Genomic DNA, 17500 nt, shown 5'->3' on the forward strand with positions numbered 1-17500 from the left:
ATACTTACGAATTTTAGTCATCGTTATTCAACGGATTTCTATTTCGAGCGTTTTTACACACTTGTTGTAACTGAGAGCGTTTGTTAATTTCTCGCAGGCTACTGTTGCTACTCAGTGAACAAGGAACTATCTTGGACCGCTCGTGGCGGCAGTTACGCGAATACGACAGTCAAGCATCACAAGTGTTACCTTGGTTAAACAACGCAGAGGACACACTAGCAAGATACATGGCGCAGCCTATAAAACCAGATCCCACAGCCATTAAACATCAAATCGGCGACCTAAAGGTAATCATAAATGAAAGGAAAACAGCTTTACAATGTTTTAACATCTGATCGATAACATGTTGCAACATGTTCGTAAAAAGTTTTGACAGGCCTAAGTAAAGCAAATTTTAGGCTTCTTGTTTAGTAGAGATTGTAGCGACGGTTAGGAGGGATTAAACGTTTTTATACGTGGTTTGTGAAGCTGGCGTGAAAGGAGGGCCGAGAATATAAAACAAATATTTCAAATGAAAAAATGATAGAGTATCCAATCAGTAGTTTAGCAGCTCTCGTACGCTTTTCATTTTGCTGATCCTCTAGTGTAGCAGTTGATATTGTTTTTGGGGCTAGGGGCATTGTTCCTATTATTTGTTCCACTGTTCTCTCGAAGGAGAGAAAATAATTCATGTGAGTCGTTTGAGAGCTGCTACCCGACACAATCTTTATAGACAGGAAGCTAACCAGCTGACGGCTCGTGGCACCATAGGGGGCTCGATTCTCGGACTCTGTATTACAAGACCTGTGTCCCAACCACTCGGCCACGTTGTGTCGCAAAGAAAACGAAAAAGGGGTCAGGAAACTAGAGGAGAAAACTAACTATAAAGATCTTTTATTTGACTTGAACAGATGACAATATTTACCTAAACTAAAAAACACTGTGCTCTTGTCGACAATCGATGTTTATCCTTTTATCAGACACTGCAGACAGAAGTGAATTCCCATCAAGCGGAGATCGTAGCTGTTGGCGTGCTCGGTCACAGCATTGAAGGGTTGATTCGCACCCCCGAGTTTGAGCGAGGAAAGTCCATAAATGAACGATACGACCAGCTGTGTGCAAACATCACTGTGTATCAGGCCAAGCTGCAGTCCGCTCTCACGACGTCACAGAACTTTAAGGATGGACTGGATGCCACTATCAAGGCACTGAACGAGCTCAAGAAACAGCTGGACAAACTACCGCCCGTGTCACGCAATCTCGTTGAACTTAGAAACCAGGCGCAACAGTTCAAGGTAACGCGAGAAACCATTTGTTTGTTCTGATTGATAAAAACATCGCTTTCCTTAACTGGATCACACGCTGGTTGACCCGATTTTTTCTTTTCTATTTTGCTTGTGTGGCAACGTACAAAACTACCTTTTAAACTAAGAATTATAGTATGCCATAGTAAGACTTGTAGTAGGGGTACAAGTAGTATTGGGTAGGTACGTAAATGTAGGCGATAACGAGCTCTTAGGGACGGACCAGTATTTTTTGGAGGGGTGGGGGGGGGGGGGGTCAAATTTTTTTCAAGACAAACAATTTTTTTTCGGTGTTGTTGTCTGTGCAAACAATTTTTCTGGCTGCATCTTCCTGCAGACAATGTTTTTTGATGTCTGTAAACAATTTATTTGGGCTTTTTTGCTTTTGCAAACAATTTTTTCAGGATTTTTGATCCCCCCTCCAAAAAAATGGCCCGTACCTAAATTCAAGTTGTAATGGGAGACTTAAAAAAGAAGCCAACCTTAATCAAGTTTTATGTTGGTTGTTTTCGGAATCAGCTGAGATTTCTTTTCTTGTCAGGCTCTTCAAGTCGAAGTAAACCGTCATGGCACCTCTGTGGAAGCTCTGAACGAGATGTTCCACTTGCAAAAGAAGAAACAAAAAGAGTCCAAACTAAAACAGATGAACAAGCTGTGGGTTGAAGTGATGGAAAGATCCGACAAGCGAAAAGAAGAGCTCAAGAGCGTGTTCATTATGATCGCAAAAGATTTTGAACGCTGGGAACTGGGAATGATTAAGCGACTTGACTCTGGTGAACTGGTGACTAGTGACATACTTGTGTTTGAAGAGAAGTTACAGGTGAGTGGCATTCTCGAGCTCAAAATATAAATTCTCCTTTCTGGTCCTATACATTTCATTATATGTTATTCGTGAGAATTTTTTGGTACTTGAAGGTTAACAAGCATTCCTAATTGTTGAAGGACTTGTAAAAGCTTTGGGAACACTCTTAAATGGCTTGCTCTCCCGTTTCACAGAATCTTTCTTTCTCCCAAACACCAACTTACGGCTTTGTCGTGACATCACCTTGTTTCTCTGTATCGAAGTTATTTGCTAATCGGCCGAGATCGTTTTTTCCGAAAACTCGTCTGTCCGATTTGTTTACCGTCGTTTATTGAATGCCATGCAACGCAATGCGTCATTTACCTCACTACAAATTACTTACTACAAAATCCCTTTGCTGTTTTTCATTTGTTAGCATTTCCAAGATGAAGTAGAAAAGATGCGACCAGCCTTTCAGTCTGTGAATCAAGGAGGGCACGAGCTGATAAATCTGGAGAAGAACAAACAACAGTCCATCATCTTAGAAACGTTAGACCGTGTCAATAAGGACTGGCAAACTTTGGCCATTAAACTGCTCAACACCACAGCTAAGTTTGACGAGTTACAGGAGCAATCAGAGAAGTTTTACACAGTCTACAAAAGCGTCACTGTCTGGTTAGACAACATGGAAGTGAGGCTTGTTTCCATGCCCCCAGTGGGTCTCGACCCTGATGTGCTCAGCTCGCAGATGAAAGAACAGAAGGTAAAAGAATGAGCCATTTCAAAATTCGTCAGTTAAAAAAATGTGAAGGGCAAGCCAGTGAATTTAGAACTGACTCTCTTCTTTTCAAATTGACACCGAGTTTCCAATATTGGGGGCTTGTTATCCCTTCACCGTAGATCCATTACAGTATTTTCAACCGTTGTAAATTAATTCACCCCTCCAGAATGTTGGAGTAGGTTGAATTTTTTTCAATCTCGTTTCCAGGGCTTTTCCCTTGGTAATTTGGGAACGAGGTTATCATGAACCAATGTGAGTGATGATTAGTCGATTAGCTCACGACAGTTACTCAGACATCCTAGCGCCCAATTATTGTGCTCAGTCTCCTTTCAGTTTTAGGAGGGGCGAATTGACGTGTCTTTTTTATCGCAAGTGACAGATTCTTGGTTCTAACTATGTTGGTTCGACTTTTTTGTTAGGCGTTACAGAATGAAGCCGTACAGTACAAGGCTCAAATTGATCTCCTTGTTGGCCTTGGAAAGGTCATCATTAGCATCACAGCCCTACAGCCCAGCGAAACGCCCCAGTCCCCTCTCGAGGAGGACTTGACATCAGTGCGCACGCGGTACGATGAAGTATGGAAGGGCCTGGAAACACGTAACGTGACATTAGAGATCACAGTGTTACACATGGAGAAATACAGGAGACTGGTGAGGAATATAACAATTTTCCTGGGACGGACGGAGAAGAGGCTGGAAAAGTTGGAACCCGTTGGTGGAGACACGGACACAATCAGGCGGCAAATATCTGAACACAAGGTAAGAACCAATGGTTCCTGTCACGCAACGCGTCCGAACGTAACATTATGTGACGGCCCGGGTAACCCCTGGTATGTTTGAACGCAAAAAAGAAAGTGTTACTTTTTGTCACGCAGCAATTCTTGAGGAAACATTGCTTGGCGACTCAAGTAACGTTTGCAAGTGTTTGAACGCGAAATGAAAGCGCCGAAGCTACTCAGGACTCGTTAAGTTAACATTTGCGAATTGAAAACGGTGCTAGATTTTCGTTTGTTTTTCTTACAACATAAATCACATCTGGTAATAATTACCTCTTGTCTGAACGTAATTTGGTGCAACTCTTTTGTTGCTAAACAGAAATGAAATAAAAAACATGGTTGCATTTAATTCGTTGTATAGTAATCTGAACATGGTTGTATATGATGCTAACAGAATTACTTGTGACCTCTTTACTCAGACCCTTCAAAAAGAAATCACTCAGAACCAGGGCGATGTTGCGCTGCTCTTGAAGGCGGGAAATGATTTGTTAGAAGGCCGTGAAGGAGCTGCCGGGAGTGACGAAATCCAGGTCAGTAAATCCTTCCATCCTATTCTTAACCTTGCAGAATTCATATTGCAAGGAACCAAGACAGAAGTAGCTGCTACCCGACCCAACAAAGAGTGATGTAATAGTTTATTGTATTATGGCTTTTGTTTCAAATCATTGTAAAACAGATCAAGTTCCCGTTTAAGAAGAATCGTCCAAAATATATATCACCTTACAGGCTGATTTAGAGTTTACTCGTGCGACTAAGGTCATGTTAATACGCGTGTGCCTTTGTTACTGACGCGACAGTCGGATCGTAAGCTTGTTGCTTGTGACAGTGGTAAAAGGTCGTACCGTCTAAATTGACTCTGCAACAAATTATTTTGCAAGTGTTATTTGATAAAATTAACACCACTTATCGTTTATGGAAAAAATTCTATCATGGCAATTTGGTGGAATAAAAGGAAGGAAATTTTTGTCCCACGATGCTAATACACGTCTAAGCTTTTAAAGGGCCTTATTTTGTTTTACCTCTACTGCTGCATCTCTGTTTAGGAGGAGATTGCTAACGTGCGAGGCCGTATGGAGTTTATCGTGGTCGCGTCAAACGAGCGACAGAAGGAACTGGAGAGTACTTGGAGTACAGTTAAAAATCTGGATGAGCCAGTCCAGTCCCTCACGGTTCAGATCAAACAACGGCTTGGAGAGATCGAGTCGCTTTTGACAGAAGAAGATCCCAAGAAACTAAGCAGGCGGGTCAAGGTAACTTACGTACATTTTATATTTTTCTTACCTATTATTCAGTCTAAATCCAAAAATATGAGCAACTGTAACAAGAGATCGCAGCTGGAATTAAACCCCATTGCAAGTTATTGTTGTGATAAACTAAGCCAGGCTGCATTTATTAACAGAACTGTTGATCGCGGGCTCTTAGTCTTCACATCTCATCTGTTACTGTAGAAATACAGCCAAATTTTCTGTGAGCTGTTTTTATAAAGGAAATATAGTGACAAAGGTCCTCAAATTTCTCTTTTAAAAGGCTTTAGATCACGAGGTGGCCAGCCTCAACTATCAGCTTGTGAATACGAATGAGACAGGGCAAGAAGTGGTACGCCATCTACAGGATACAGAGCAAGACCCAAGCATTGTTATAGACAAAGTGGACGGAATCAACAATCAGTGGGAACAGCTTCAAACTAAACTACTGGAGCTCAGAAATCGCGTTGAAGTCACGGTGAGTTCAGAAAGATCCTTCTTCACATATCTCGCTTTACGTTTCACGCTTCCCGCCTCACGTTTCACGTTTCATGCTTCACGCTACACGCTTCACGTTTTATGCTTCACGTTTCACACTGCACGCGTTGTCCCTTCACTATTCACACTACCCGCTTTGCACCTTCACATTGTGTACCCATTAAAGCAGTTCTGAGGGTTAGTAATGTAGCTAGCCTTCTTGCCAAGTCCTATGTGGGTGACGTGACTGTCACTCTGGTCATGTCACGCTGTTTGTGGAGCATGGTGACGGTGAGACTCAGGTTGAGGTAAATACACTGTTTTGTATCGTTTATTTAAATGTTACATAATATCGGCGCTTAGCCACAGTTTGCTGTTTCATTTGGTGCTCAATGAATTGGTTTTTTGGTTCCACTTTCCTGTGTAAACTCTAAGGAAGCAAATGATAAACCATCTTCTGAAACATCTCTTCCAGTGTAAAATGCAGACTGCAGACTTATCCTAACCCTGACTAAACTAACCAAAACCTTATCTTAACCCTATTAATTAATCCTAACCCTAATGCTAGCATATGTCTTAAACTAACCGTTAAAGTAACCGTTAAGGTAATAGCTAATTTCAGTCTTCAGTCTGCATTTCACAACAATAACCGTTTTTGCATGTAAGACAGCTTATTATTCATTTGTGACTGAAGAGGGTACAAAAACTGGCGCTCGTTTTGTTGTAAAGATTCTCGTTAAAATATCAAAGAGTTTCTTTAACTTGCTATCTAATCAGCAAGCGGTACCAGTGCTCCGAAAGTTATCTTTTTTGGTTATCGCCATCAGGACACGTCATGGTTTTTACATGATCATTTAGCCATGTCGCAAAACGTTGGTCATAAGATCTGTGTCACAATATATTTAGCGGTATTCTGTCTGTGATGTGCAAATTAAATTAATCAGATGCACTGCTGCAGGCAAAGTCTTTGTTTTACCCGTCAGTAACACTGAATCAAAGGAGGCCGCTGCTTACAGGCCAATTTTTTCGTAGCGATATCTCTTTAAGTAATTGTTAAGAATGCGGAAACCACAAGACACCAATAAATTCAGTTTTCGAGAAAATACTGCTAGATACGTTCGTACTACTACATCAGTCAGGTTTAACTTGATGTGACGTGTAAACCTTGGTAACTCGACTTTTAGTCTTGCTGTATTTGTTTTGCAATTTATTATTTTGAGGCTCTTTACTTTTAATCTTAATGCTGCTTGATATTACTGCCCGTTGCGTTGAACGATCCTGAAATCATTTGCGATCATTTCCATCTTGCCAGACCTGTTGGTAAATAAACAGGCTATATTGCAACAGTTCAATTCTTGGTGAACAATTGAGAAAGTTCTCGATATGCTGATTAGTTGCTGTCTTTAGCGTGAATGATGATTTGATGGCAGCGTCGTGGCACATAATCCAATTGGATCCGAAATGAAAGCTGTTTATCGAGTTTTTGGACTCTTTAGGAAGCGTGAGAAAGATGTGAGTTGTTTTCTTTAGTTATCCTTTATAGTAACAGAACGTTAAAGGGACAGCTGAAATATTTATCCCAAATGTTTCTCTTGATCCTCCTCCAGTCGAAAGCATTATCGTTTCTGTTCGGTTCAGTGTTACCTACATGACGTTTTTTCAGCTAAGTAAACTTTATTTTGAGGTTTAGTTCGATTTCGACACAATGCAACAATGTCTTTTTCAAACGTGACATAGCTAACTTGCGTGGAATTATTCTTTTAAACGCACGAGTTGCTTTCTGAGGTTGTTAATGCAAATTATGTTAAAACCGACTGAAACTAGACTTTTGATGAACCGTAAAGCTCTCCCTGATGATAGCTAAACGGATCTGAAAATGTTGAACGAGACACTTATTCTTTCGCAACGTGCTACAAATGTCCTCTTGTTCACGACCATTGCTGCATGAAGGCGCTGACTTCCATCTGATCGCTAGCATTCGCGAGATAATTCGAGTAAATTGAAAACCGGACGTAAAATTGAGTATTTATCGACACGTGGCCCTCAATTTGATTCGTAACGGAGATTTGGCCCGTATACTGTCAGTCAAATAGCAAAATCAAATCAGTTCTGATATAACCAGCGATCATACAGAAACAGACCGCATCTTTCAAATGAAAATGTTTTATATGTTAATTTATTCACCAATCTTTTAAACAAAATTCGGAATTAATTCTCTGAGCTGAATATTTGTTTCGAAATTTGAACGGAAAACATGACAATCTCAAATAGCGATGGTGGTTTTATCTATCGTTTTCTTATTGTTTTTTGAAGGTTGTTTTCCCACTGGTGATTTCATTGCAAATATTCTTAATTCTCGGATGATATCCGCCCCGTCAGTATTGCGTGAGAAAAATTCTCGCGTGACATAAAGAGCAGTCGGACTCAGAAATTCAGTTTCCTTAATATCAGAGAAGGTTACTCAAGAAAGGGCGTATTTGAAATGTTTTGGGTGCCATTTGTTTAACTTTAAGCGATTGTTTATTTCGGCAACAAACACGTTATTACTTGGAACAATTTTTTGTTAGGAACTTACGAGAAGGTTGGCGTGGAGATCTGTGTGATTTAAAAAAAAAATCTCTTGTTCTTGAAATTGTTCGTAGAATGTTATTCTAACAAATTACAGGCCTTGTAGGGGAATTATCGTCATTGATTTTCGATATCGTTAATGATGACTCCTTAGTCCCTTGCTCAAATGCGTTTTCTAAGAATGTTGTACGTTTTCTTTGACAATTGCCCTTTTTAAAAAAAGGATTGCATTACAATATAATCTAACGTGGGGCCGCGTTGAATGTCACTGTCATGCAAATTTTAAAAGTTAGCCGCGAAAATAAAAATAAAACTGGATGGCTAATTATTTAACGTTGGTAACTTGCATTGTGATTGTCGCAGGGTTTGTTCTCTTCTTTATAATTTAAAAAAGTCATCTATATGTAAATTTATTTGAACAGCTTTGTTGTAGACAAAACAAATAGTCTATATCTTCTCCCAACCAACCGATCAACCGAGCAAGAATGTAGAAACATTAAGTATGGACAAGGCGCTATGTAATATGTCAAGTGCGTAGCTAGGCGAGGACAGTTAAGAGTTTTTCTTAAGTTTAATGACATGCGTGGTATTTCCTTGTATCTTTAGGATGACGAGCCTCAGGCGGACAGTGATTCTACCGTTCCTTTTAAGGTCACAACGGTTAAAAAGAGTCAGCTCGAAGGATTTGAGGTTCCCAAAGCCGTTAAAACGGAGCCAAAAGTCCCAGAAGCTCCTGAAAAGTCAAGACTATCTGGTAGACCTTTCGAATTAGGAAAGCCTGTTTCAAGAACCTCAGATAGTGACGAGACAGTAGGGGACAAGTCTCCATTCGGAGTTACTACCGTTAAAAAGGGCACTATAGAAAGTTTTAACATTCCAGTTCCCTTCAAATCCGAACCAGAGACTAAACAAGAGGAGAAACCTGTTGCAGCAAGCAAGCCAGACAAAGATGCAAAAGAATTCGAGTGGGGAAAACCACTTCTTGGGGCATCATCTGATGAAGAAGATTATGAAGAAGAAGAAGACGACAGTGGGAGACAACCTCTTGTGTTTGAATCAGCAGCATCTGTTTATTTGGAGAAGGAACCAAGTGAGGTGAGTATTCCTTTGCAGCGTTCAGTAAGGAAGATAGTGAATCCTGAAGAAGAAGTAATCGAGGAATACGTTGATGAAGAAGGTCGTCGGGTAAAGAGGATTTCTAAGGTAACAACCACCAAGACAATAACAAGATTAGAGCGCCAAATACCTGCGCAGGAGATGGATGTCGATGTCCCTTCAGAGCCAAGAGAACACGTGGAGGAGTATACAGACGAACACGGTCAGCGAGTGAGAAGAGTAGTACGGACGTCGTTTACCACTTCTACCAAGACGGTGCTGCGAGATGGAGCAGTGAAGGTTGTCTTGCAACCTGGAGAACTTGGTGAACGTGAGCTTAGCGAAGGACCTGAGGATATAGAAAGAATCGAGACGTTTACCGCCGACGACGGCCGTCGTACACAAAAGCTCACCAAAGCCACATTTACAACTCATTTAAAAAGAAACGTACAACCTGTTACAGTCGAGTTGCCGTCATCAACGTCATTGCCTGCACAAAAGGATGACGAGCCGTCCATGAGCCAAAATGACGACGAAAATATAAATCTTGCAAGAGTAGAAAGAACCGTTTCTTATCCAGAGTGGTTGGTAGCTGTCAAAGAGAAACCATCAGCGCCAAAAGAGATTTCTCTTGCATCAGTCCAGGTAGAGCCACATCGGCCTGTGTTGCCAACAGTAGATGCCACCGAAAGACCGTTTGTCATCGAGGAACTGTCAGCAACTGTTGTTGAAAGGCACCGACCTGTAATATCACTCCAGGATCTTGAAGATGAGGAAGAAAGCCCAGCAATACGCGAGCGCAAACGAATAGAACCTCCCGAGGGTCTGCCTGAGACACCTGAGATACCCAGAAAAAGGGCACACAAGGGGCCTTCACCTACACCTAACAAGGAGCCAGATTCAGAAACGCAAATAGAGATGGAAGACGACCGAGAAGAAGATGAACAATCAGAAGACGATGAAGGCGACGAGTTTGATGAAGAAATTGTAGTGTTGGAGATAAAAAGGCGCCCACGGGTTCCCAAATGGTTTGTTGCCGTGCCAGACGAGCCTGAAGAACCTGTCAATTTTGAAGGTTTGAATTATCCACAGAGAACTACCAAACCAGAGCTAACAGACGACGTAATGGAGAGTGTTACTGCGACAACTTTGAATCGGGAAATAGTTATTCCTGAAATCGATGGAATGGAAGATGAGTCACCAGAAGAAGTTGAGGAGTATGTTGACGAGAACGGCGTTCGAGTGAGGCGAATTGTGAGGCGAACCATCACAACAACAGCTATCAAGAGAGAAGGTCAACAGATTGAACCAGTCGAGGTTACGTTTCCTGTAGCACCATCAGAAGATGAGTCACCAGAGGAAGTGGAAGAGTATATTGATGAATATGGTGTTAGAGTGAGAAGAATTGTGAGGCGTACCATTACAACAACTACTATTAAGAGAGAAGGCCAGAAGATTGAACCAGTGGAAGTTAAATTTCCTGTAGCACCATCAGAAGATGAGTCACCTGAAGAAGTGGAAGAGTATATTGATGAGCATGGTGTTCGAGTAAGGAGAATAGTGAGACGAACCATCACAACAAGAAGTGTTATTCGTACATCTGTTGATGAAGCAGAGGACGATCCACGTACAGAGGTGTTTGAGTCAGCGGCACCTGTTTACCTTGACTCTGAAGATGTTGTACCTTCAGTGCAAACTCGTGAAGTTGTCCTCCCTGAGTGGATGGAAGAGAGTGAACCAACATCAGAAGAACCTAGAGAGCCTACAGGTGAGATTTCCTTCTTAATTCGGCCATCTCGACCAACCAAACCAGAGCCAAAAGACGACGTCATGGAGAGTGTTACTGCAACAACTTTGAATCGGGAAATAGTTATTCCTGAAATCGATGGAATGGAAGATGAGTCACCAGAAGAAGTTGAGGAGTATGTTGACGAGAACGGCGTTCGAGTGAGGCGAATTGTGAGGCGAACAATCACAACAACAGCTATCAAGAGAGAAGGCCAACAGATTGAGCCAGTCGAGGTTACGTTTCCTGTAGCACCATCAGAAGATGAATCGCCAGAAGAAGTAGAAGAGTATGTTGACGAGAACGGTGTTCGAGTGAGGCGAATAGTGAGGCGAACAATCACAACAACAACTATCAAGAGAGAAGGTCAACAGATTGAGCCAGTCGAGGTTACGTTTCCTGTAGCACCACCAGAAGATGAATCGCCAGAGGAAGTGGAAGAGTATATTGATGAGAATGGTGTTAGAGTGAGGAGAATTGTGAGGCGAACAATAACAACAACTACTATTAAGAGAGAAGGCCAGAAGATTGAACCAGTGGAAGTTAAATTTCCTGTAGCACCATCAGAAGATGAGTCACCTGAAGAAGTGGAAGAGTATATTGATGAGCATGGTGTTCGAGTAAGGAGAATAGTGAGACGAACCATCACAACAAGAAGTGTTATTCGTACATCTGTTGATGAAGCAGAGGACGATCCACGTACAAAGGTGTTTGAGTCAGCGGCACCTGTTTACCTTGACTCTGAAGATGTTGTACCTTCAGTGCAAACTCGTGAAGTTGTCCTTCCTGAGTGGATGGAAGAGAGTGAACCAACATCAGAAGAACCTAGAGAGCCTACAGGTGAGATTTCCTTCTTAATTCGGCCATCTCGACCAACCAAACCTGAGCCAAAAGACGACGTCATGGAGAGTGTCACTGCAACAACTTTGAATCGGGAAATAGTTATTCCTGAAATCAATGGAATGGAAGATGAGTCACCAGCAGAAGTTGAAGTGTATGTTGACGAGAATGGTGTTCGAGTGAGGCGAATTGTGAGGCGAACAATCACAACAACAGCTATCGAGAGAAAAGGTCAACGGATTGAGCCTGTCGAAGTTCCGTTCCCTGTTGCACCATCAGAAGATGAATCGCCAGAAGAAGTGGAAGAGTATATTGATGAAAATGGTGTTAGAGTGAGAAGAATTGTGAGGCGAACAATTACAACAACTACTATTAAGAAAGAAGGCCAGAAGATTGAACCAGTGGAAGTTAAATTTCCTGTAGCACTATCAGAAGATGAGTCACCTGAAGAAGTGGAAGAGTATATTGATGAGCATGGTGTTCGAGTGAGGAGAATTGTGAGACGAACCATTACAACAAGAAGTGTTATTCGTACATCTGATGATGAAGCGAAGGACGAACCATATAGAAAGGTGTTTGAGTCAGCAGCACCTGTTTACCTTGGCTCTGAAGATGTTGTACCTTCAGTGCAAACTCGTGAAGTTGTCCTTCCTGAGTGGATGGAAGAGAGTGAACCAACATCAGGCGAACCTGGAAAACCTCCAGGGGAGATATCCTTCTTAATTCTGCCATCTCGACCAACCAAACCTGAGCCAAAAGACCTCGATCACGACGACGTAATGGAGAGTGTCACTGCAACAACTTTGAATCGGGAAATAGTTATTCCTGAAATCGATGGAATGGAAGATGAGTCACCAGAAGAAGTTGAGGAGTATGTTGATGAGAACGGTGTTCGAGTGAGGAGAATTGTGAGGCGAACAATCACAACAACAACTATCAAGAGAGAAGGTCAACAGATTGAGCCTGTCGAGGTTACGTTTCCTGTAGCACCATCAGACGATGAATCGCCAGAGGAAGTGGAAGAGTATGTTGATGAGAATGGCGTTCGTGTGAGGCGATTGTGAGGCGAACAATTACAACAACAACTATCAAGAGAGAAGGCCAGAAGATTGAAACAGCCGAGGTTCAATTTCCTGTAGCCACGCCAGAAGATGAGTCACAGAGGAAGTAGAGGAAATATTGACGAAAATGGTGTTCGGGTGAGGAGAATTGTGAGGCGAACCATTACAACAGAATGTATCGTACTTCTGTTATGAGGAAGGACGACCAAGGAAAGTGTTGAGTCAGCGGCACCTGACTGACTCTGAAGATGTTGTACCTCATCCGTGAAGTCCTCCCTGAAGGAGGAAGAGAGTGAACAACACAGGGTACCTCCAGGGGACTCCACAGCCACTGACCACTGAGAAAAGACGAAAGGAGAGTGACTGCAAAAGAGGAGAAGAGAAAGAAAATGAGAGAAGTGGGGAAGGCGAAAAAAAAAGAGAGAAAGAGATGAAACGTAGCCAGGCGCAGAGGAAGGGAGAGAGTTGAGAGAACGGGGGGAGGGAGAGGCAACAAAATATCAGAGAGAAGGGGAGCCAGAAGAAAAGACTAAAGAAGGAGACACAAAGATTAATGTGAGAAGGAAGGACAATATGGAAAGGTTTTGAGTCAGCGGCACCGACCTGAAGAGTTGTACCAGTGTGAAGTTGTCCTCCTGAATGGAGGAAGTCAACCAACATCAGACGAACCTAGAAAACCTCCAGGAGACATTTCTTTCTTAATTCTTCCTCCCAGCCAAAAGAACTGAACCAAAGGTCGAGTGAGCGAGGATAGGAGAGTGTTTGCGACGATTTGAATGGGAAATAGTTATTCCTGAAATCAATGGAATGGAAGATGAGTCACCAGAAGAAGTTGAAGAGTATGTTGATGAGAACGGCGTTCGAGTGAGGCGAATTGTGAGGCGAACAATCACAACAACAGCTATCAAGAGAGAAGGCCAGCAGATTGAGCCTGTCGAGGTTACGTTTCCTGTAGCACCATCAGACGATGAATCGCCAGAGGAAGTGGAAGAGTATGTTGATGAGAATGGCGTTCGTGTGAGGCGCATTGTGAGGCGAACAATTACAACAACAACTATCAAGAGAGAAGGCCAGAAGATTGAAACAGCCGAGGTTCAATTTCCTGTAGCCACGCCAGAAGATGAGTCACCAGAGGAAGTAGAGGAATATATTGACGAAAATGGTGTTCGGGTGAGGAGAATTGTGAGGCGAACCATTACAACACGAAGTGTAATTCGTACTTCTGTTAATGAAGCGAAGGACGTACCATACGGAAAGGTGTTTGAGTCAGCGGCACCTGTTTACCTTGACTCTGAAGATGTTGTACCTTCAGTGCAAACTCGTGAAGTTGTCCTCCCTGAATGGATGGAAGAGAGTGAACCAACATCAGGCGAACCTGAAAAACCTCCAGGGGACATTTCTTTCCTAATTCAGCCATCTCGACCAACCAAACCCGAGCCAAAAGACGACATAATGGAGAGTGTTACTGCAACAACTTTGAATCGGGAAATAGTTATTCCTGAAATCGATGGAATGGAAGATGAGTCACCAGAAGAAGTAGAAGAGTATGTTGACGAGAACGGTGCTCGAGTGAGGCGAATTGTGAGGCGAACAATCACAACAACAGCTATCAAGAGAGAAGGGCAACAGATTGAACCAGTCGAGGTTACGTTTCCTGTAGCACCACCAGAAGATGAATCGCCAGAGGAAGTGGAAGAGTATGTTGACGAGAACGGCGTTCGGGTGAGGCGAATTGTGAGGCGAACAATCACAACAACAAATATCAAGAGAGAAGGCAAACGGATTGAGCCAGTCAAGGTTACGTTTCCAATAGAACCATCAGAAGATGAATCACCTGAAAAAGTAGAAGAATATATTGATGAAAATGGTGTTCGAGTGAGGAGAATTGTAAGACGAACCATCACAACAAGAAGTGTTATTCGTACATCTGTTGATGAAGCGAAGGACGTACCATATGGAAAGGTGTTTGAGTCAGCGGCACCTGTTTACCTTGACTCTGAAGACGTTGTACCTTCAGTGCAAACTCGTGAAGTTGTCCTCCCTGAATGGATGGAAGAGAGTCAACCAACATCAGACGAACCTAGAAAACCTCCAGGAGACATTTCTTTCTTAATTCTTTCCTCCCAGCCAAAAGAACCTGAACCAAAGGTCGATGTTGACCGCGAGGATGTTATGGAGAGTGTTTCTGCGACGACTTTGAATCGGGAAATAGTTATTCCTGAAATCAATGGAATGGAAGATGAGTCACCAGAAGAAGTTGAAGAGTATGTTGATGAGAACGGCGTTCGAGTGAGGCGAATTGTGAGGCGAACAATCACAACAACAGCTATCAAGAGAGAAGGCCAGCAGATTGAACCAGTCGAGGTTACGTTTCCTGTAGCACCATCAGAAGATGAGTCACCAGAGGAGGTGGAAGAGTATGTTGACGAGAACGGTGTTCGAGTGAGGCGAATTGTGAGGCGAACAATTACAACAAGAACTATAAAGAGAGAAGGTCACGAACTAGAACCAATTACCGTAGAATTTCCTGTAGAAGAAAGGGAAGGCATCTCTCCCGATGAATCTGTTGAAGAATATGTTGATGAAAATGGTGTTAGAGTGAAAAGAATTGTAAAACGAACGACGACAACGACCGTACAGCGAAGAGTCGTGTTCGAGAGAGGAGTTGTTGAGTCAGGAGTGCCTGCTGGAATGTACAATGTAACAGAAGAAGTGGTCCCAAGGGAAGAGACTGCAACTGCTGAGGCGATAACACCCGAAACTGTTCTTTTCAGTCAAACGCAAGTAACATCTCCAAGAAGAGAGTCGATTCCATACGAAACAACAGTTGTTCAACGTTACCTTGTCATCATTGAAACACTTTATCAGTATGTGTTAGAACACAAGTCGTTGATTTATATCTACAGCTCGAGGCACATGCAGTTTAATTTTGTCCTGGAAAATTTCCTACAGTGGATGCTTGTCACATTGAAGAAGCTGAGCTGGATGAGGCCTGTCTCGTGGAAGGTGGATGAGATCAAGGGTCAGCTGCAACAGATCAAGGTATTCCCGCCACACGGAGCGTGTGTTGATTTGCATGATGCCTCTCAATGCACGTGAGAGAAATTGCATGTAAACTGCATGCCAGAAAGAATTGCAACGTTTGTGTATGTGATTGGCAGTGGACATATCCTACTGTTTTCGCTCTAAATGTTTTGTAAGGTTAAACCTTTAACGAGGAACTTCGACTATAATAAAGGTTCATTGTCAAAGCAAAACAGAAAACAAACAGCTGATGCCAATCTAAATCTGATAATCTGTAAATAACATAAATCACCAGATTGTAAACCATGCGAATAAACGCTTTTGACGAAACAAAATAGACATTTGAACTTTCGCATCGCTTTTAGTAGCCATTGGCCAACTAAACTGTATTAACTATTTATTTCGCTAATATTTATTGTCAAATAAATAACCAAACCTTAAATGTGATATTAATAATAATCAAATAAAAATGATTTGTTAAGTTGTGCGTGCATCCGAAGCATTTTTTTTTGTTTATTTTTTGCGACCATCACACCGTGTCATGTCTCATTTCTTCTACAGTGACTGGTATGTATATCACACTTCATTAACTGTCAGTGGTGTTTTCGATTGGTTTTGTGTATTGTCAGTGATTAGCAAAATATAGTTTCACATAATACTAATACAACGCCCATTGTATATATTTGTTGTTTTTTACTGTCATGCTTGTCATTTTTCAGAGTGGTCAATTGTGTCAGCGATGTGTGCTGAAAGGTTTTACAGATTGTTTGCTTACTAACCATATTTGTTCATCCACTTGTCGTTTCAAGTCAAAACATACGCAGTACTTGCTAGTGTCGCATATGCCCATTCACCTTCTGTTCGCACTTTCATTGCAAGTGTACGCTTACATCGATCATTTTTACATTTCTTGCCATTCATTCACCAGACTTGCACAGTGTATGGGCCTAGTTCACTAGTTCACTAATGTACGTCAAATTGCCAGTTCTTCTTTGCGTTCGTACACTCATTCATTTTTTCCCACCCGACGACGCGCGAGCCCCACCAGAGCCCGGCCACCCACAGGCAAGCACCATCTCGGGTCCCACAGACACGCTCACCACCCAAGAGAGAAAGGCGGCGATGATGCGCCGGGACGGCCCGGACCCCTCCGGCCGAGGCCGCCTCACCACCGCCTCGGGGCGATCACCCTAAGACTCGCGCACATGTTAGACCCTTGGTCCTGTTTCAAGAGGGCGGAGGACCCATATGACCGCCAACGTCCCAAGCGCATGGTACGAGATCACCACCCCAACGACCGGCAGAGTCGCGGAGCACTGCAAGCAGTCCACCACGTTCGACAACCGGCCGGAGGACGGCACCTAGCCACAAGAGGCATGCGCTGCGACTCCTCGGTCGAGCCCGAGCCATGAGAGAACCGGGCTGTAACAGACCGAACCCGAAGGTCCAGACCTACCTTCCCGGCACCTTTCAAACCCAGTCCCAACCGACGTTGACGCGCGCCCAAGAGAAGTGCGACGGCGAGGAGAAACGAGCGCGAAGCCGCAGTCCATTCAGATCCGCAAACTCCACGCCGATCCCGCCCGCCGGCTGAATCTCAAACGGCGCATTGCTGAGTCCATTCGTTTCCCTTTCAACGGTTTCACGTACTTTTTAACTCTCTTTTCAAAGTTCTTTTCATCTTTCCCTCACGGTACTTGTTCGCTATCGGTCTCACGCCAGTATTTAGCTTTAGATGGAGTTTACCACCCATTTTGGGCTGCATTCCCAAACAACCCGACTCTT

The 17500-nt window shown here is 42.9% G+C and overlaps 1 protein-coding gene across 1 annotated transcript in view; it reads left to right on the forward strand.

Annotated features, from left to right (window-relative positions):
• LOC144645973 (uncharacterized) overlaps positions 1-17500 on the forward strand; it is a 140293-nt gene that overhangs the window by 42621 nt on the left and 80172 nt on the right. The window contains 11 exon segments of the mRNA XM_078505487.1: positions 98-287; positions 960-1274; positions 1825-2103; positions 2501-2827; positions 3265-3603; positions 4040-4150; positions 4664-4870; positions 5148-5342; positions 8516-12686; positions 12689-12760; positions 13476-15733. Of these exon segments, the coding sequence (XP_078361613.1) occupies positions 98-287; positions 960-1274; positions 1825-2103; positions 2501-2827; positions 3265-3603; positions 4040-4150; positions 4664-4870; positions 5148-5342; positions 8516-12686; positions 12689-12760; positions 13476-15733 (8464 nt within the window).

Source organism: Oculina patagonica, chromosome 3 (assembly GCF_052425735.1).
Source record: "Oculina patagonica isolate OP01 chromosome 3, crgOcupat, whole genome shotgun sequence".
Lineage (NCBI taxonomy): Eukaryota > Metazoa > Cnidaria > Anthozoa > Scleractinia > Oculinidae > Oculina > Oculina patagonica.